At 46.5% G+C, this 21,453-nt stretch overlaps 1 protein-coding gene across 6 annotated transcripts in view; it reads right to left on the reverse strand.

Annotated features, from left to right (window-relative positions):
- dom (domino helicase) overlaps window positions 1–21,453 on the reverse strand; it is a 182,152-nt gene that overhangs the window by 12,957 nt on the left and 147,742 nt on the right. For 5 of the 6 annotated variants that reach the window (XM_075889020.1, XM_075889017.1, XM_075889018.1 and 2 more), the window contains exons 31-37: window positions 17,589–17,816; window positions 13,386–13,682; window positions 10,846–11,331; window positions 5,755–5,880; window positions 4,849–5,098; window positions 1,424–1,554; window positions 373–738 (exon numbers count right to left, since the gene is read on the reverse strand). In XM_075889020.1, coding sequence (XP_075745135.1) covers window positions 373–738; window positions 1,424–1,554; window positions 4,849–5,098; window positions 5,755–5,880; window positions 10,846–11,331; window positions 13,386–13,682; window positions 17,589–17,816 — 1,884 coding nt within the window. The remainder of the gene's footprint in view (window positions 1–372; window positions 739–1,423; window positions 1,555–4,848; window positions 5,099–5,754; window positions 5,881–10,845; window positions 11,332–13,385; window positions 13,683–17,588; window positions 17,817–21,453) is intronic. The other variant, XM_075889019.1, reaches the window with a different exon arrangement.

The following is a 21,453-nucleotide window of genomic DNA, read 5'->3' on the forward strand; positions in this document are numbered from 1 at the left end:
TGGTAATATAACAAAACTTAGCCATGAAATGTGGCTTCATGGCAGTATGAATTTCCCTAGATTAGACAATATTACAGCGGAATGGCTCCAAACTGCAATGCCACTGCCTTTCCAGGCAGTTTCTTTATTGACTGAGCCCTCTTGTAATAATATTCACTTTGTTATGAAGCTTCACAACTCGTACAATATTGCTGCAGTATTACCACCAGCAATGTTTCTTCATCCATGAAAGCCATGTCCTGTTGTATGTTCTAACACCTGCGTAATGGCCCTAGCGAGTCTTTTGGTTATTTGAATACGTAGATAGAAATACGCAAGCCCTCTACCGTTGACCCTGCCCCTTGCACTGCAGCTCACCCGTTGTGCACGCACCTGCTTCTGCTGGAGCTCCCGACGCTTGAGCAGCTGAGCCATCTCAGCCTCCGTGAGGTTGCGCGTTATGGCCGTCTGCTGCTTCGTGGTGCCCAGAGGCGTGGCCGCCTTTACGGCTGCCACAGCTGCCACCACCGCCTGTTGTTGTTGTTGAGCTTGCTGTTGTTGTGCTGTAGTGGCCTGTTGCTGCTGCTGCTGCTGCTGTTGCTGTGACAGGGGGCGCGCCTGCTGAACCGCGACTTTAGCCGCACCCGCTGCGAGGCTGACGGGCACTGCTACAGTGGCCTGAGCGGTGCCCCCGGCCGCGGCCAGCTGCTGCTGCTGCTGTTGGAGGCGCTTCAGCTGCTGTTGCTTGAGCTGCTGCTCCTGTGACGCACGTGGCGACACCCATGCAGTACGCACGCATCGCAGGAGGTCCCACGCCAGCAAAAACATTTCTGTCTGCTCGGTCCATCCAACTTTACACTTGCCTCACTGGCACACAAGTTTAAAAATTTTTCACTAATCTTTTGCTTTCATTAACTCTTTAATCTTTTGCATTCATTAACCCTTTAATAATACTCAGTAAACAGTCATTCTGTGCACTTCCCAACAAGCATGCCAAATTTCATTGCTCTACTACAGAAATCTAGAAATTTCACTTCTGGTCCCGACCTCTTCCCTCAAGTTTTGCCCATCAATACCAATATGTGATTACGAGGCACACTATAGTGTATAATTACAAATTAATTTTCGTCACTTCAGTTTCTTGAGCTATCCAGTCAAAGGCAGGAAACGTGGCATTCACAGTAGCTGGTAGGCAAGTGCTTGACACACACCTAGAAGTCAACCCAACATCTTACAGAATTGAGAAATACTTTCAGCTACAGTTCAATGCACTGAAGATAAGCTTGTTTTTAAATTCCCTAACAACTGTGTCATTCGAACAGCAGTTTTACATTTTTTTGACGAGTTAGACAAAAGAAAATAAATAAATAAAGACCAGGGCCAGTGAAAAGCAAGCAGGCACATAAAACAGACTTGATCCAGACGGGGCAGCACAAAGGATTACCTGCATCCTCTGCTGCTGCTGCTGTTGTTGGCGCAGGAAATTGCCTTGGCGCATGGCCTGCAGCTGAGAGGCAGTGAGACTGCGGGCCGGTTGAACGCTGGTCACCCCTTGAGCTGCCGCCACCTGGCTCACTGCACAGAACAAGAAAAGCAATGACCAAGACCTTGCAACCATCATAGTGTCTAAACAAATAATGCACACCTGGCTGTAACTGCCCGAGCACAACACTGGCAAAAATTAGGAAGGGAAACACACGTGTGATGTAGTAACTTTTTTAAGTGGGGGGTGATGTGATGTAGTACCTTAAAAATTCGGGCCTAGCAGACGACAGCACCACATCATTTAGAAGATGAGAAGAATGAAGGGGCATTGCAGCGCGCCCATTAAAAAAAAGAAGAGGAGACGCTCGCGGAGAACGAAGCCGTTCGGACGCCGGCAAGACGACGCAAGGGAGCCTAGGGCGAACCCGCAACTACGCGCGAGGTTCGAAAGGCCGGGTTTCTGTCCTCGAGCCATTGACGTCCTCGGGGCACGGCGTGGCGGCGTGGCCAGTACGAGTTCTCGGTGAGTGGTCCTGTGGACATCTCCGGTACGGCGAGCGCCCTCGAAAGACCGGAGCTGCTGACCACGTCTACCGAGCCGACGTCGCTGGCAGTGTGTGGCTACGCCTAGACCTGGTGATATAGACAGTGGTATGCTGACCTGGCACCCAAGCGACGACTGCATCCGAGCACGCAACGGGTCCCACTTCAAGGCATCGGGCTACGGCACAGACTGTGAGACTGGTTACTCTTTTCTTTTGTGTGTGAACCACGCGCGTGTACGACTTACAGTACTGTACGCGCAATAGTTTTTTTTTTTGTTCATCCAATATAACTCCCGTTTGTTTTCCTCACTGCCTCCATCTTCCTCGCGTCACACGCCTTGCTATGTGACGAACCTAACACACGACAACACGTGTACTAGTGGTGTCAAGAGAAACGCTAGCAGCAACAAATATTAGCAATGATATAGTTCTTGCTGACAGGTCATCAACAGTAAAAGGTAACTGAGCACAAGCTTACCACCGCTTATCATCCACAGACAAATGGATTGACTGAGCCTCTGAACCGAACACTGACGCAGATGCTGTCTATGTATGTTTCACCAGATCACCGTGACAGGGACAAGACACTCCCCTTTGTCACCTTTGCGTACAACTCTTCACGGCACGACACAGCTAGTTATTCTCCGTTTTATTTGCTATTTGGCCGACACCCAGCGTTACCTATTGACACGCTCCTTCCTTCGGCTGCCCCCTTGTCTACTGAGTACGCCAGCGATGTCATTTCTCGAGCCCATGCAGCCCGTCAGCTTGCTCATGATCGGCTGCACTTGTCGCAAGAGCACCAAAAAGACCATTACGACAGTTGCCACCAAAGCATGCACTTCTCGCCGGGGTCTCTGCCACTTCTCTCGACACCAAACCGCCAAGTCGGCTTATCAGAGAAGCTACTACCACGCTATCATGGCCTTTATTGTAGACGCACGACCTATTTAAGGCATTCTCAAGACAGGTTCGTGCACAGGTTCGTTTAAGACAGTTAAGCGAGGCATAGCACGAACCTCTCTTGAGAATGCCTTAAATATGTCGTGCGTCCACAACATCTCTCCGAGCTTCAAAGCTCAAGTTTCCCGGCTTAAGGCTTTGGGTTTCTCGGAGGCGTTTATCCTTTCCGCTGCTGAGACTCTTCTGCGGGTTAATAAGGCAGAGCAGAGGCAGCGACAGTATCCGAGCAACACGGATACAGAGCATGAAAGGATAGCCATGATTCCATACAAACACCAGATCGCACACAGGCTCAAGAAAATCGGAAAACGTGTTAGAGTTCGTGTCCTGTTCTCTGCACCGTTCAAATTAATCAGCCTCACCAAATCTACAAACCCCCTGAAAACGCAGTCATCAATGGAATGCAGAGTTCAGCATAGAAACAGGTATGCGGCATGCCCCCGGGAAGTTTTCTATAAGACCCGCCTTTCATGCGGTGCTTGTTATGTCGGAACGACCGGAAGGTGTCTGAACGATCGACTGAGAGAACACGCTAACAATGTTAGAAACGGGAAAGATGGTTTTCTTGCTCAGCACTGCACTGAGTGCAGCTGTGTGTTTTTTTCCAAGGACACAGCGACGCTGTACAAGCACAAGGATGAGCGCACCCGAGTCATCGTCGAGGCCGCGCAGATGGCACGCACAGGTGTCATGCATTAGCAAGCCCTCCGTGTCTTTGTCCCAGAAGGAACTAAGGTTCCTCGAAGGTTTTGGTGCACGCTAGTGGTTATATTACTTTTACTTTTCTGTTTTATTTCCTTATAGACTTTTCTTTGCCTTTTTCTGTTCTTTTGTTTTGTTTTTTTCCCCTCTTACTCGTGCTTTGCTCTTTGTGCCATATGGTTTTTGTCACATGGTTACTGTCTTCCCAATACCTTTTTGCACTCTGCGCAATAAACTCGGTTAAAAGTTATCACTCGTGTCCTTCGTCTCCTTCTTGTCTCTGTGTCGTCGTTTTGGTCAACATGTCATGATGCGACCATTCACCACCTATTCTTTTTCGTAAAACACAGAATTTAATAATAGACAGTGTGACGAAATTCTTCATGTGTTTTGCTTGGAAAGCATCACCATTGAAGCTTTCGACCCAAGTTTTCGAAGTAGGCGTTTCAGGCAAGAACTGTGCCAGCCGTGCAAGTTCGCGAATCGCTAGAGCAATCGGCACTCGCAGGTTCACACACATCGGGAATTCAACCAGACTGTCCTTCATTATTTCTTTAAATTCCCCGAAAGAATGGATAAATCGTGACACGCTGACGTCGCGAGAAGCATAAACATGCTGCCCGCACGTCACTGCTGTATTGCAGTGAAGCACAACTTGTCTTCCACAGGCGCACATTTTAGTTGATCCCGAGACCATTTTTTTTTTTTGCATAAAATTTTATTTTTCGTGCCGGAAATAGCGAGGCAGGGGTGCTTCACCTTACCACTCATAGGTATTGCTAAAAAACATTGCCTAGTGGCTCTTAAAAGCCGTCATTTCCGCGTATCTGCGGCGAAATCGGTATTGGGAATTAGCACACTACACCCAACCCAAAGTTTTTGAATTAACCGAACTTGTGCTGACCGACGCTTCAAGTTATCCACTCAAAAGTACATTGCAAGATACAGGACTGCGAAAATACTTCGAATTAAGTGGGATTTCAAAATGACCGAGTTCGAATTAACGAGGTTTCACTGCACATCTTGCCCGAGAGTTGCGAGACAGTCCTGCAGAACTGTCTTAACAATTTTGCACGTTTCAATTATTAGCGTTCGAATTATTTGTCGGCAACAGTAAAAAATAGCCCTATGATAAAGTCGGACATGCAGAACATGAGCTAGAACAGTTGTTTACCGGCCGTTACAGTGGAGATCCTCTGCGGAACGGGCTGCAACTGGGCAGAGCCGAGGTTGGTGACTGAGACCACGGCGGGAGTGCTGCCACCCGCAGTTGTGATGGCACTGCTCACCGGCAGCCCACGAACTTGGCCCGTAGCCACGGCCACCATTTCCTGCACCGTCATGGTGGTGGTGGCTGTGACGACTGGTGGCTGCGGTCGCTGCGGTCGTAGAGCGGCTGTACTCAGAGTGGCCACTGCCGTGACCTGGTTTTGAAAAAAGAGCATTGTCACAGCACCTTCCAGCTTGCCATGCCCATGTGCAATTTGTCAAATTAGTAAAATTTCTCCCGAACGGGTGGCCTGGTTGGGTGGTCACGAATTCTTGCCTGGTTAAACTGGACAGGTCGTGCTATCAGCGAGGCCCAGTTCAAAACCAAGCAAGCCTGTGATCTCGGAGGCCATGGCAGAAAATTGTTCAATGGCCGTTGTTGCTGCTGTGGCTCTCGCTACTTTCGCTTTACTGCTACTAGTGTAGACAGCCACGCAATAAAGCCGGGCAACGCTATGCACTTCATTGTTGTGAAAGTGTCCAATTTGAGGCGGATAATTTGAAGTGCGCTAATGAGATGCAGGCCACTGAAACAAGATTTAATTTCAAAATTAGCCTTTCCTTGGCACAAAAGCAACGCTATGAGGTTTGTGGACAGCTATTTCACCAAGCAAGTTCGACTTGATATGCCTTTAGTGTCCCTTTAATTGAGATCAGCTCCTTCCACTGGTATTTCAATCGTTGCAACTGGACAGAATGTGCCTCCGATTCTGACAAGGCCATGGTACTCTGGCCAGTTGTGACCTTGCATGAGCCTCACAAGGTGACTACCCATTCCCCCGCCCCCACTATTTCAGGAAAGTCAACTTACTGGAACCTTGGTGAGCGCAAACGTTGGCGCAGCACTGACGACACCTCCTGAGGCAGCCGTCGTGGCTGTGACAGCGGTGCTGACCAGAATTCCGCCGGATTTGGCCAATGCCACAGTGGTGACATTCTGAAACAGAGCAAGAGGGAACACCGCATTTACTCGAATGCAACGCGCATTTTTATCTAGAGTTTTGCTACCTGATTTCAACCCTCTCATTACAATCAAATACCTAAATTCGAGTCGTCTAAAAGAGTGCAATAATGCACATATTTCCTTCATTTTAGTTTCATTTCTTCCTTCCTGGAAGTCACTTCTCGCATTACAGTCATGCTCACTTTACAATAGAGTATATATACTAGTATGTATAAGCACTGCATATTAATTTTTTTATATGCAGTTAATATTACAGTATCTACTTAGCTGCTAATGAAAAAATATTTGCGCATTTCTAGTATTCAAATGAATATCAGAGTATTTTGGTGCACATCGACACTAGTTTAATTAATTATAAATAAACAAATAGACATACAGTGAAACCTCATTATTTCAAAGTCACTGGGGCCACAAGAAATTTTCAAATTAAGCAGGTTTTCGAATTAACAGAACGTACAAAAAGTGGAATGCAAGGAACTTGGAACTATTCAAAGTAACTAGTGCTCGTCGTTTGCTGTGCCAGCTAGCTTGCGACTTCAAGGGCTATGTTTTCCAGCAATACCTGTTCTCAATTTTACCGCGAACATAGAGGAACAGTGGGCTCCGCTACGGCCACCAGGAAAAAAAAAAAAAACGCTGTCGTGATCGCCTGAAACATGCGCCTGCAGAAAAGAATACATCTTCACTGAAACACAGTAGTGACACGCGGGCAGCATGTCGCTTGCTCTTCGCTGCATCAGCACGTCATGATGCGACTTTTCGCACATTATTAGTGTTCTACCTAGGAATTTAATAATGGTCAGTATGACGAAGCTCGTGATGTGTTTTGGCTGGAAAAAATATTTGAAACTTTTGAATGTTGCTGGCAAGAACTTTGCCAGCAATGCCGAGATGCGATTTGCTAAAGCAACCGGCAATCGGAGGTTCGTATACATCGCGGTTTCCGCAAAACTGTCCCTTATTAATTTTTTTACACCACCAGAAAGAATAGGTAAACCATGACCCGCTTACGTTGCGAGAAACATGCAACAAACTGCCTACGTGTCATCGCTGTATTGCAGTGAAGCACGTCTCGTTTTCCGCAAGCGCATGTTATGATTGACAAAGCGGCCGTTTCTCTTTTTTTTCTTTTTTTTGCGCTAAAAGTAGCGAGGCTGAGATGCTTCAGCTGCCACTTATTAGTATCGATATGTTACATTGCCTTGTGGCTATTAAGGGCCATCGTTTCCACGGATTTGCGGCGAAATCGGGATCTGGAACCGTTACATGACACCCAAAGTTTTCAAATTAACTGGGCTGGTGCCGGCCGCTGCTTCAAATTATCCCTTGCAAAATACGAGACCACGGAAATCCCTCGAATTAAGCGGAATTTCGAAATGACCGAGTTTAAATTAACGAGGTTTTACTGTATATTGGACCACACGTAACACCCCAAAAAAAAAAAAATGGTTTCACTGCAGCAGGAAGCTGTTATGCCGTGAAACCACCTTTCAAAAAAAAAAAATGTTGACATTGCAGTGAAGCTATACGTCAAGGTTGAAGTGTACATATTACCTGTACATTGATTATTCAAAGTTTGCAAGCATGTTAAGAGGGCTTATACGTGCTAACCATAACAAATTTTAAAGCTTGACATTTTACAGCTTATAACTTGGGTCCTAATGCTACTAATAATAAATACGATTTAACGGATTCCGCTACGGAGTTACTAAATAAAGCTGGTCTACTAACATTACAACGTCGGGCAAAAATAGCAAGATTCAAATTTTTCTTTCAATGAATTCATGGAGACATGAACATCAACAGGTCAAAACTAATAATCTCTTTCAGTAGTTCAAGACTGACATGTTACAGGCACTCGCAAACACTTAATGAATACACTAACTCTAATTGCTTTAAATATTCATATTTCTCACAAACCATAAGAGAGTGGGGCCGATTGAGTGCTACTGCTACTAACGCCTCATTTTTACTTGTGTTCTAATAGATGATAGAAGCGAATGTACATGCTGTGCAGTTTCTGTGAACATAATTATTGTTTGTTATTTCCTGTCTTTCTGTATTATGTGTACCCTTGTATTGTGTATGCACTTGTATCATGTATGCTCTCCCTGCAATGGCCTCCTTGCGGGATCGGCAGTAATGCTAAATAAAATAAATATATATTGTCCCTATTTTAATTTGTTGCCACTTCACTTCAAACTAAAAACATTACACTCGCACAGGCTTAGTTCCAATTCGTAAATATATTGTGCAAGTTAGTTGGGTCATGACAGAAAATGCTGATTTTTATTTGTGTGATACAAACTATTCGAACTATTAAAAATTATGTCAAGCCCTTCTCACTACGTAAACAGCAGTAGACACTCCATCTAGCGACCACCTCTGTCGAATCATATTTTAAACAATATTTGAGGCTCAATTCCATGTTCAAAATGAGTTATTGCAGCTATAAACCCTTGGCAGGCAACAAAACCAGCAAGATATTGTTTAACTGCCCAAAGAAGACAAGAAATAACCAGGAACACAGACGCACATAGGTGTGTTTACAGACGTACAGTCAAAACCGGCGATAACGAAATCCCGAGCAAACAAAATTCTCACCGCAATGAAATATTTTCGGAGCATCAGCGAACGCCCATAGGAGTCGATGCGTAACTCGCGACTATGAAAGATATTCATATCGCAGTCCCTCATTAACGAAATATTTGAAACATGAGTGCGCAATTAATCTACACTCGACACATTTACATTCGAAAACCGCTGAAATACATTCATGCTACACTTAAAACTGTGCAAAAATATTGCTAAGTGCACTTGAGAAGCAGCCGCCATCATTGTTTACAAAACAAAAAAACGTAAAGCTTGCAACATTGATGATGATGATGCTTGCTGAAACACCTGCTCATTATCGCAGACACGTACGTAGCCAAATACACATTCCTCATGGAATTTCGTTCGTTGTCTTGGCTCTGTGCTTTGCTTTGTCAGCTTTGCGCACACATGTTGGCGTGTGTGGAGCCATTTGTGGAGAGCTTGCTTGGCCGCTTGGTGCAACGTGAACCGTGTGTTGCGATTGCTTCATCCGATTTTGCTGTCTGCGAAGATGCCGCCACCAACGAAAAAGCGGAAGTTCATCACGCTGCAAGCATCAGCGAGGTGGAAAAGGGAAAAAAAAAAGGACATCGCCGAAGAATCCGGCATTGCTTGCAGATCGTTGTCCATGATTCTCAAGAACACGGCCTACACTCTTGGTGCACTTGAAAACGGCACGAGTGCAAGAAACAAAACCGTGATGGCTACAGCATTCCCGGACGTGGACAAGGCGGTGTTCGCGTGGTTTTGTGAGCAGCGTGCCAACAAGGTGCCTTTATCTGGCAGGATCCTGCAACAGAAGGCGCTGGACTTCGCTTGTATGCACGGCCACGACAACTTTAGGGCGAGTCCCGGCTGGCTGAGCCGTTTCAAAGCTAGCCACGACATCGTGGCCAATGTCATCTCTGGGGAGGCAGCAGCCGTCGACTCGGTGACAAGGTTGTCGTGGCTGCAGAGCAACAAAGAACTGCTCGGCCAGTACAAGCCCTCAGACATCTATAATGCCGATGAAATGGCACTGTTTTATGAAATGCTGCTATCCAAGACCTTGGACTTTAAAGGTCAGAAGTGTCACAATGGCAAGCATAGCAAGCGGCACGTGACGATTTTATTGTGCGCCAACATGAATGGCACAGGTAATCGGCCACTGCTCATTATTGGCAGGAGCAAGAAGCCCCGCTGTTTCAAGGGGAATCACAGGCTGCCAGTAAGCTACACCGCGAACTTGAAGTCATGGTTGACGCGGGCTATTTATAGCAGCTGGCTCCAGTCCTTTGATGCCGACATGCGGAAGGCAAACAGGTCGGTCTGCCTTCTTCTCGACAACTGTAGCGCCCATCACGTGGACGTGCAGCTCAGAAACGTGTGGCTGGTGTTCTTTCCATCAAACTGCACTTCGACGCTGCAGCCCCTCAATCAGGGTGTTATTCTCAGTGTGAAGTGCGCTTACAGGGAGAGGCTGATTCAGCGTTTGCTGCTAAATATAGAGTAGAAGCGCCCCACTGACGTGGACATGTTCATGGCGCTAGAGATGATCGCCGCCGCATGGTTTGCGACGAGTCCAGCCGGGACAACGAGTTGCTTCACGCACGTCGGCCTTTTTCACTCCGCAGGCATCCTGCACTGATCCAGTGGAGCCGGAAGAAGGTTCACCTGTGGGCGCACTTGATGACGGTACTGGTAACAGTGCAGTGCCGCCATCACTGACCAGTGCATGAGACGAAATTTGTGTGAAGGTGTCGTCATGCACAAGGAAGTGACTGATGAAGCCATCGTCAGTCAGTGAGGCGGCCGATCCCGATGAGCAACGACCGGAGCAGCCAGAGAAAACAACAAGCCCGCAAGATGTGCTGAATGCCTTCAACACAATTCGCTCGTTTTTCGGCGAGCAAGATGACGACGTGGCCATTTACCATTTCTCACAGTGCGAGTAGAAAGGCATGAAATCGCTGCATGGTAAGGCCCGCCAAAGTAAACTTACTGACTTTTGGAAATAACATGTGTTCCATGTCTTTTCTGCCGCATTCTCGCGTCAACGAAATTCCCGCAAGAGCGAAATTTCGTGCTTTCCCCACCGATTTCGTTATTGCGGGTGTCAACTGTATTCCAGTTTATGCCATCATCTTTGCACAGTTAAAATGTATCTGGTTGAACCTACACACAGACTAGCCCTACAAGCATTACAACAAAATTAAATTAGACCGACAATGGATGACGGCAATACTGCAGACACAACAACAGATCCCCCCCATTAGCAACACGCTAGCCAGCATTAGTTATAATTTTCAACACTAAAGCACATTTGCCAACAGTTCCCAAAGAGGGGAGATGTGGGACACTTGCCTTGGACAGCTGGGCTGCGACTGGCTGCAGCTGCTGCGCCTGGCCAAGAGTGGCAAGCACAGCCTGGGTGGCAGCCACCTGCTGCTGCTGCTGTTGTTGTTGGTGGTGGTGTTGTTGCTGCTGCTGCTGCTGCTGCTGTTGCTGTTGCTGCTGCTGCTGCTGCTGTTGCTGTTGCTGTTGCTGTTGCTGCTGCTGCTGTTGCTGTTGCTGCTGCTGCTGTTGCTGCTGCTGTTGTTGTTGGATGAGCAGTGCGGCTGCAGTTGCCTGGTTCGCAGCTGCCACGACCCCAGAAGTCACGGAATTCGCTGCGGCGGCCACCACTGCGGCCGCACCCTGTCCGCCAGTCACTGCCTGCGCAGTAGCTGCCACAGCCGTCGGCTGTTGCAGTGTTTGCACGCTCGCTTGCTGCGCTGGCTGCCCTGCCACCTGTGGTTGCCCCTGCTGGTGCTGCTGCGCCTGCTGCTGACGCTGGGCCTCTGCTGCCACCTGTACACGCAAATCTAATTGTGTGTTACGGGTAATACGACTTTATACGACTTTCATTCTGATGAAGACTAACAAACTATCAGGCCAGGGAAAGTACAGGGAATGTTATCTGTAGCAATTACGATACAAATGTGAAGAAATTAAAGACAAAAAGACAACTTGTCACTGGCAGGGATCAAATCTGCAACCTTTGAACAACACATTCGATCCTCTACTAAATTAGGTACATACAGCAGCAGCCGTCCTACAACCCACTTTATCAGGTATATCCATAAGTTGGCAAAAACAAGTAAAGCTCACTCAGACTGACTCAACAAACATATCTTGCGCTTTGAACTCACTCGGAATCGCCAAACTTTTTTCAAGCCGGACTCACTCAGACTAACACTCACGAAAATTTTTATTAACAACATTCACTTGGAGTTAAAGCTGTCAAAATACTGTATTTCTTCAAATTTAGGCCGATAGTATTTTTTTTCCAATTTATTTGCATCAAGCTCCAGGGTCAGCTTAGATTCAAGGATTTTGAAAAATGCACCATTTTTAATTGAAAAAAAAGTGGTGCACAACTAGCGCTACCTAGATGGTTTTATAGCCGTTCATAGCCAAGCCACCCCCTAGCTTTAGGTAAACACGTTAGGCCACCATTTCGATCTTTGTGGCAATTGTTGAGGAGAGCCGTATGGCATTTCGAGTCACGCTTCGAGTGGTCTGTGTGTGACGTAGCTCAATGGCGCCAAGCAAGTGGTGTCATTATACTGCCGCTTATAAAAAGAAAGTGTTCCTAGCCTGGGACTCGTTGTCCAACATTCAAACCAAGCGGGACTTGGGAGTGTACGAAAAAAAATGTGCGTCGCTGAAGAGGCTGCAGCTTGGGACGACAACCCGGGAACTTTGATTGTGTGCTCCTTTGAGAAGTACAGCATATCCAATGCGTTTGATGGCACCGAGGATTGCACGCTGTTTGAGAACAGCGACAAAGAAGTCACTGACCAGGGAAGCAGTGATGACGACTCGAAATGAGTGTGCGTTCTTTATGATGCTCATGACTAGAAGCAGCATAAAAAAAACGACGATCAAGAAACACACACAACATTACTAGTAGCTGCATATGTTACTCAAGTAATTCGCATCATGAACCAACTGGTTCATCTTCTAGTTCAATAATGTTTTCTCTTTGTGAACACTGTCTTCCCTGTCTCGTTCGACCTACGTTCGAGGGGTTTTTTTTTTTTTTCCCCGGGCTTCAGACTTTGGGGGCTCGGCTTAGAATCAAGGTCGGCATAGATTACTGTGCATAGGGTATCACTCATCCAGACTCGCTCAGACTCAAGGCTCAATCTGAGTTTGAAAGAATTTGAGTGAGTCGAATCATGAGTGAGTTTGCCGACTTATGTGTAAATCTGCTGATGGGAGGGCAAACCACATCACAGTGCAATCGGTAAACCTTTGAACACATTATCCGAAAGTACCAAGTTCAGTTCTTGCCAGCGACAAGTAATCTTTTCGTCCACTTTATTTACTTCACATTTTATTGAAATTACTACAAGTAACATCCCCTATACTTTCCTTAGCTTGTCTGTTCGTCCTCATTAATGTTGAGGCTAACAAAACAAAATTAGCACCTCGTTCCCCCTTCTCTCATTAACTTCTATCTGTAGCTCCTTATTTCTTCATTTGAGTGACTCATAACTGTTAAACCTAAACCAACTGAAACCAAACCAAATTTTGGCTGGAACTGAACCCAAACGAGAAACAGCGTTCCGAGAGCATGTCTTGACCCAACCTAAAGCTCAGCTAATTACTTTGGTTTTTGGTTCAGAAGAAAATAATTCGAATAGCTTTAGGCAAAATGAAAAGCAGTGCTATCATCTGCCGATAGCACGTCACTCCCATCAATCGAAGCCTAATCGACTGTTGCAATATTTCTGTTAATTTAGTTACTTGAATCAAAGCATCAACAAAAATGATACATGTAATGTGGTTGACCGTGCACTTTGCAGCGGAAAGACTAACGACTGTCAACTCATCCCGACAACCGCAACTGTACTCACGGCAGCGGCAGCCAGTTGGCTCTTCTGCTTCTCCTTGGCAATGCGTTCTGCCCGCAGTGCCGCCAGTCTGCCAGGAGTTGGGGGCTGATCATAGGCAATGCCATTGTCAGCCAACACGGCCGCATGCTTGGGGTTTTTTACCAGCGGATTGGCGGTAAAGCTGGGCTTGAGGGTGGGTGTGCGTTTACTGGCCACTGCACGGATCGTATCGAAACGAGTGTTGTAAAGCATGGTGAAGGCCTGGTTGCAGTCTTGGGAGAACAGCTGTCCTGTCCTCATGGGCTTGTTGTTCTTGGTCTGGAACAGAAGAACTGATCAATTACATTCTGAAAGACTGGAGCGTGTTTACTGAGACAACACGTTTATGGCCACATACTCGAACCAAATGCATGCAGCGCAGCAGAACCTACAGGTCACATAAACTTACAAAAAAAAGTGACCTTTTTAAGACGATTCTAAGAAAAAGGATGCTAAGATGCTTTTACCGAAGCACCCTCCATGCAACACCAATGAAACGAAATATTCAGAAATGATTAAGTGGCGCACAGTAATTCCTGCAGGACAAAACCCTGTGCTGCTGGTATGTGACAGATACCAGAGGGCGGATATGTGCGACTGGCATGCGAGTATGCGCCACTGTTGATTGACAGTTAAAAAAACACTGACATCGGCATCGTCGACACCACGAAAGCAAATAATAAATAAGTGTCAGGGTCCCAGCAGGAATCAAACAAACGCCAGCATTCGGCACGGAAATCAAATGATTTCTACCACAGAGCTAGGCCAGGCCTTGGAACTACTTTTCCAACAGACCCTACTGTTCTTGAAGCGACGATTCTGGTTGCAGTGCTAGCTATCCAATTTTATAAACATAATTGTAGTTATATGTGGGTTGAACTACTGTTCCGCAACTTGTAACGATTCCACATATTCTGATCTCAGTTATAACGATCATATTTCAGTGCACTTAGGATATTTCTATGCTGCCCTTATAAAATGAGTCCACAGACAACGAACATTTTTCAAAGCTTCCTGCTTTTAGAACGACCACTTCCAATACAGTACTGTAAAAATACGGTGCATAGGAAGTGAAAAAAATGTTAAAGCAGGCATTCTAAAGCATGTGAAAGACGCGCGCTCGCATGTGCCCCACTGCCGTTAACTTGCGCCAAAGATATCTTGGACCGTGGCAAGCACCACACGCAGATTTCAGACCAAAATTTTCTGACACCGTTCTGGAGATCTACAACCGCCGACGATTACCAGCAATGCCTTTGAACGCAAGAGGCCATAAATGCTAGAAGAGATTACTTTTGTAGCATAAAAGTTCACCGTGACGCTGAACTCTCCGACCCCACAATAAGCCGCAAAAGGTTTGCTATCTTTCGGTAACAGTGGAGACCAGTCTATTAGCGATAACGACTCCCGCGCAGTTGCTGCAGTGCCTTAGCAGATAATAAAAAAAAAAGAGCAATGAAGAGGTTCCTAGAGGCGATGAACTCGTCATTTCAACTAATCCCCCCCCCCGCAACCTTATCACAGCCACCAGCAGATAGCTGCTCCACGGAGGGACGGCAGTACAAGTGCGTCATGCTGTTCGCAAGTTCACCGCCGCTGCCGCGTCACGAGAGTTCGCTTGCGCGCGCTGCTCACAAAATTCTTCGTTGTGTTAAATGAACAGGCTACACACCCCCCCACCTGAGCATGAACCCGAGTAAAACTTTTGTGAAGAATGCGCAAATACGCGCATACATTGGAATGCAAGCGAACCGGCATGCGACGCGAGAACCGCGTAAGCAACGTGCTTCACATAACTAGCCAGGATGATTGGTTCGACATTGCAGTACCACGTTTCAGTGGAATAGCTTGAGTTCATTGTGAACGTGGTTGAATTCACTCATGAGGAAACAAGCGTCATTTAATACGCGAAAAGACTTAAAGGGGCCCTTCAATGCTGTTTTAGCATGGTCAGAAAACGCTGTGGATCGGCCGACAACACGCAAGCCAAATATTATAAGCACAGCACGCGGCCTGGAATTCACAATAGATTATCAACTCCAGCTAGTAATTGCTTTCTCTTCTCTTGAAAAATCATGTTATATGCACAAAAATCTCCCGTCAACGACCCATCTATCAGCTATTGGCTGATTTGAACTGGGCGCGCTCTCTCATTAAAGAGATTGCCGCGGGAGGCCATCACTTGTACAAGCGTGCGCGCGCGTTCACACTGAAAAAGCAGCGCATTCGAAGAAAAAAAGAAAAGAAAAAATGGCAGCATATCCACGGAGTGAATGATGGAGAGTGGGGCGAAGCATTCGTCCGTCCATGCGTCCGTCTGTGTGACCGTCTATGCGTCTGTTTGTGCGCCCGTCCCTGCGTTCTTTCATGCATCTGCCCCTGCGTCCGTTCATGCATCCATCCATGCATCTGTTTGTGTGTCCGTTCGTTCATCTATTCAACACTCCAAGTCCCACCATCTCGCATCTTTTTATCATATATTCCCCATATAGAAGCACCGCCATCCAGCGGACATTCCAAGGACTAAACGAGAGGTGGCACACGCACACTTTCTTACGGCCTGCGCTTTGGGTCCACTTCCCACCTTTAACCACCTCGAGTTCATGGTATATTCTAGTTCACTGTATTCATGGCGCTGCGACCAAACGCTCGCTAAACCTTTCGAAAACCAAGGAGGTTACGCCCAGCGAGTATAACGTAGCAACCTTTCCCTGTCAGATAGGGCTCAATTTACATGCCAATGGCTGCTAATGAGAAATGAGAGACAGGAGAATTCGGCTTTTACTTTCTTACGGCTTGCGCTTCCTATCTTCCTATCCTATCTACTTCTCATTTTTAACCACCTTGAGTTCATTCATGGTATATACAAGCTCATTGTATTCATGGCACTGTGGCTCAACGCTCGCTAAACCTTTCTAAAGCTAAGGAGGTTACACCCAGCGAGTATAATGTAGCATCCCTTTCTTGTCCAATAGTGCTCAATGTACATGCCAATGGCTGCTAATGGGGATCGCAGCGTGCGCGTTGACTAAAAGCCGAATGCTCATGTCTCTCATTCCCCATTAGCAGCCATTGGCATGTACATTGAGCACTATTTTTTATTGTTAAACAACGCACAGAAGAAATCTCTCACTGGCACCACCTTGGAGGTCAAGTGTTATACCTATTTCGGGTATGTGCCACTGGTGGTTACATACGAGGGACGCTCAAGCCACGCCATAAGGAGCTTCGCCCTTAAAAAATGCTCAAGGTCACAAAACGCGCATGATGTTTTTTTGTGGCTCTGCCATCCCTCGCTGCTTAACTTCCAGCGCTTTCGTCAAGACGAGAAAAGAGGGAATGCAATTGCAGCGTGCAACAAACCTTTGTAACTCCACTCGTACAGGACGGATTCTTAAAATTTTTGCGACGTTGAATTCATGAGGCAATAAGCTCTTCCAGTGAATTCATTCCATGGTTACTTAAAAAAATGTTTCAGGGCCCCTCTAACTTGTCAGCGAAAGGGTGGTTTGCACTCTTTTTAATAAATATACTCGGCGAAAAAAAAAAAATGGTTCGACCTCAATGTGGACCTTTTTATGCGCGATTCGATATACAATGAACTACTAATATAACGACGATTTATTGCAGCCTTTTTTAGTTCGTTATGAATGGGTTCGGCTGTTTTATGTCACAAATGTTGTTCCTAGTCAATCAATCAATCAAAAGCACAATGTTAAAAGAAAGGACCATAAATGTCGAGAAGGAAACGTGTTTGTTGCTTAAATTAGTGACACGCCTGCAGCAATACTACGGTTGCATTTGCCTGAGCTAACCGTCACACCGTTCCGTAGACTAAGTACATGTTTAAAATTTTGAAGAACCGAGAATCAGGTATGTTTCAATTATGAATGCAGCACACATGTTGAATACTCGTCCTGTGTGTTTCATTCTTTGCCTTTCTCATACACACTGCTCATTGCAACAGACATTTTCAACCCCTACAATTGAAGCCAGTGTAGAAAACAGTAACAAAATCCTGTCAAGACTGACACGGTGAAAGAAGAAAGCTGAAGTAAAAACAATTTGTCCTGCATCTGACCACGTGTTTCAGTGCTTTGGCTCGCCAATCGCCATTTTTCTGGCAGTTCAGTTTTGGTAGCTTCTTCGTTAGCTAAACTGGAAGAGCGAGTGAGCGAGTTTCACCTTGTAAATGCCCTTGGTCTTCTTCTGCTTCTTTGGGTTGGTGTCGTACAAGATCTTTCCTTCTTCGCGAGGTACAATGATATTCTCGTACCGGTCCTTGCATTGTTTCGGCGAACGGTAAATTCGGCTCACAGTGTTGACCACGTCTGCAACCAGGTCCCAGTTCGGCGTGTGGCCCGGCGTAAGCACTGTCAAGTTCAGTGGGATGTCCTGAAGCTGCTGGATTACCTGAAATGTGTGTAGCACAAAGACCAAGCAAACATAGTTGAGAAACACTGTGGCGCTGTGTGCACAGCAAGCTTATAGCGCCGAGCTCCTTGCTATGCAGCAAGCTCATTCCCCCCTCCCCCTGAACAGAAGATTGCATAATCAGCACGGAAAAGACACAATAAACAACGAACTGACATGAAGTGGTTCTGGCTTCCAATTGACCTTTATTATGAGGAACATTAAAAAAAAAAAAAAACTAGACAGCACCCAAGTGTGACCGTCCCAAAAGCCTGTGTGTGAAGTCGGGAATAACCAAAAACTAAGAAAACAGCAAAAAAATAAAGTGAAACTATGACGTCGCATGCGTACAGAAATCCAAGCAATCATTTTCTTCATTGGTCAAATGAATAGATGTGTTACCTCTTTGCAATGCCACATAAATTTTGCTGCATTTTTGGTTCTCACTCATCCCCGAATTTCACCGAGGTTTTTGGCGTGATAATGTGTGCGATATATCTCATTTTCTTCTTTTTTTGTGTGTGTATGTGTGTGTGTGTTCCTTGTAATAAAAGTTAGTTTGACGTCAGTGCCAGTCCTTGTCAGACACTAAATTTTTGTGGCCCTTCCACGCCGTTTATACAATTATGGAGTACTAGGCTTCTGTGAATAGTGAATTTTAGGTTTGAAGCAAATAGTGATATTGGTCAAACAATTTTGAATGAAGTTCGAATAGTATATACAGTCGAGCCCACATATAACGGCCCCACTTAAAACGAACTTTCGCTTAAAACGAACAATATCCGTGTGACCGTGAAATTATACATTGGTTCAATGGCACGAAATCGCACTTCCAACGACCGTCTCTGAGCACCACTGATCGGTTACAGCGAACAGAGTCAGCGGTCTGCCGACTTCCCGGGAAACCAATTTCGACCACCGATCAGGCATTGGCGAGGTGGCCATACATTCTTTTTGTAAACGCTGACCCTGCCTCCGCGCCCCTCTAATCGCCACTCTCCCCGACCGCTTTTTCTTACGCACCCCTCCATCCTTTGTCCCCCCCGCTACTCTGAGCATCCCCCATCGCCAGACGAGGTCCGTGTTTTCACACTGCCACCGATCTTTCGGAAGACCGGTCGGTCATCTACCCTTTTTTTGATTGCTGGTACTGTCGTTGGTGTCGGGCCAAGAGTGACCAGAACATTTGCCAACATCGTTGGCTACCGACTGTATCCGATAGTCTGCGTCTCGTGCACGCACGTACACTACCCCACTGACTCTGATAATTTGCGATTCGTTTCATGTTTAAGACTTGTTCTCACTCACTTTGCACTCGACTCTGCATGCCTTCCGCACGCGTGCGGAAGCGCGAAAACAGCTGTTAATTTGCGCGGAACGAATCACGAAATATCAAAGTTTGTGGGGCCATGCAATCCCGCCGGCGGAACAAAACGATTTTTTGACCACGGCCACAGATTTTTGGGAGTCTACAGGATTCTTGGGAGTACACCGCCACGCACCGATTCAGGTGGCCATGCACTCTTTCCAAGTTTTTCTACAGGCGAGTTTCGCAGACCTTTCAAGCAACCTTGCTGACCTTTCAAGTAAGGTCGTCCTCTCGCCGCATCCTCCCCTCTCTTTATCGCAACTCCTTGCCTTTCTCTCGCAAGTCTGCTCACCTCTCTTGATCATAACCCCTTCGCCCGTCTCCACCGCTCCGCGACGCCCGTCACGCTGGCTCATATTAGTTTCGTTTTCCTACTGGAAACCTGCCCAGAGCTGTTTCACGCGTTCTGGCATGTGTGTCGCGTGTGCGCGTCTTGCTCGCTCTTGGTGTGCGTGTGTAGTCATGATGGCCGACGGGAGAACTAGCACGCTTTTTCGTGCCGCTCAACAAAACATCGAAAGTGTGACCGCTTGGCTTGAGCGTAATCCGCGCTTTAGGTGCCACGTTATGGAGCGCTTGCTCGTAGCTGTTGACCACCTGGCAGCCCACTTTCCGCTTCGGGCATCCCGGTATTCAGCTGTGGAGATGGTGAATATTTCGTGGGCGGCGGTGACGGCTACATGCGCGCAAAACTCTTTTTGCGAGGCCGACGAAGTCGGCGTCGGGCCCGATGCCAAGCCTGACGCTTCGAAACAGGACCACTGCAGCAGCAATTTGTGGCAGCGCCTCGTCGACTCCGACCTAGGAGAGCGGGTGGGGCATCTGTTGCGATGGTTTAATTACGGCCGATGATGATGCCGACACTGCGGAACCGTGCACCGATCTGGGCATAGTGAATGAAGTACGTGACGAGAGCGATTTGGAGGAATCGGATTGCGAGAACGACGAAACTTTGGAGCCAGTGCCTCATGCAGTTCATGCCACGGGCCTCGGCGAACGAGCACCCTGCCATTTTAGATGAACTCGAGACCGCCCTTATCACTTCTGTTCTTCGAAACACGTGCATCACGGACTTTTTGAGGCAAAAAAAAGTTTGTGTTTTCACACGCAACTTCTTTTAAAAGCTGTGTTTCATTTACTACGAACTTCGGGATACAGCGAACGGATGCCGCATCACGCTCAGTTTCGTTATAAGCGGGCTCGACTGTATCACATATAAAAAAAAGGTGAGCATAAGCGTCATGACCTAACTAACCTGCACAATAATTTTAAAAATTGAAGCAAGCCTTGGACAAATGCCTTTTTTTGTTGTTGTTCTTCAAAGAAAGTAGAACCAACTTTGAATAGTCGGAGAATTTGACTTTCATCATGATGCAAGTGATAACCTGTAAAATATGTGAAGGTCTAAAGCTTACCATACTTAGAGCATATAAGCCAGCATAACAAGCTTTTGAACTTAAAGAATGATGAATCGATGCGAGAATAATACGTACATTCATTAAACCTTGATGTGGAGCTTTGCGGCAGGGCAGATTTCTTCTGAACAGGTGTTTTAAAGGTTTATCGCTCCTTTAGTGCAGTGAAACTACTTTGAAAGGTTGCAAATTAATGTACATTTAAATAAGTGTTTTAACGGCTCAGCAGCTCCTATACTGCAGTGAAACCACCTTTACAGGGGTTACATGTAGAATAATATACATTTAGATAGGTGCTTTCATGGCTTAACACCTTTCCACTGCAATGAAACCATTTTCACAGGGAATTACATGAGACCTACTACACACCTATTGGTTCATTTCAAATACAGTCACCGACCGTTTATTCAGACGCTGAAAATTCGGACATGCCCGTTTATTCGGACATCTTCATGGCACCGCCACTCCCCCTGTTGATCCTAATGTAAACTCACGACCGAAAATTCGGACGCCCTACTGTGCGCCATTCGATTATTCGGACTCCGTTTGACTGACCGGATGAGTTGCCATACGCCACTACAAGCTGACAGTGATGTTAACAATACGTTTGCTAGATTGCCAGCACTGATATGCTGCACTAGCTATGGATGGACGTCAGGCCAGTTTCAAAATGCACGCAGAAATCGCCATTGCCGATCTCAAAAACTGTGCGGCGCGCGTTTTTTTTTTTTCTTTTCTTTTTTCAGCCAGTCGAGCGGCCAAGCTGTTCGCTGTGGTGTTTGGCATGTGTCAGCGTGTCCGTCAGCTGCTTCGGCGGCTAGGCCTGGTTCGTCTTGTTCTCTATGTTCTCACT

Source organism: Rhipicephalus microplus, chromosome 3 (assembly GCF_043290135.1).
Source record: "Rhipicephalus microplus isolate Deutch F79 chromosome 3, USDA_Rmic, whole genome shotgun sequence".
Classification (NCBI taxonomy): Eukaryota; Metazoa; Arthropoda; class Arachnida; order Ixodida; family Ixodidae; genus Rhipicephalus; species Rhipicephalus microplus.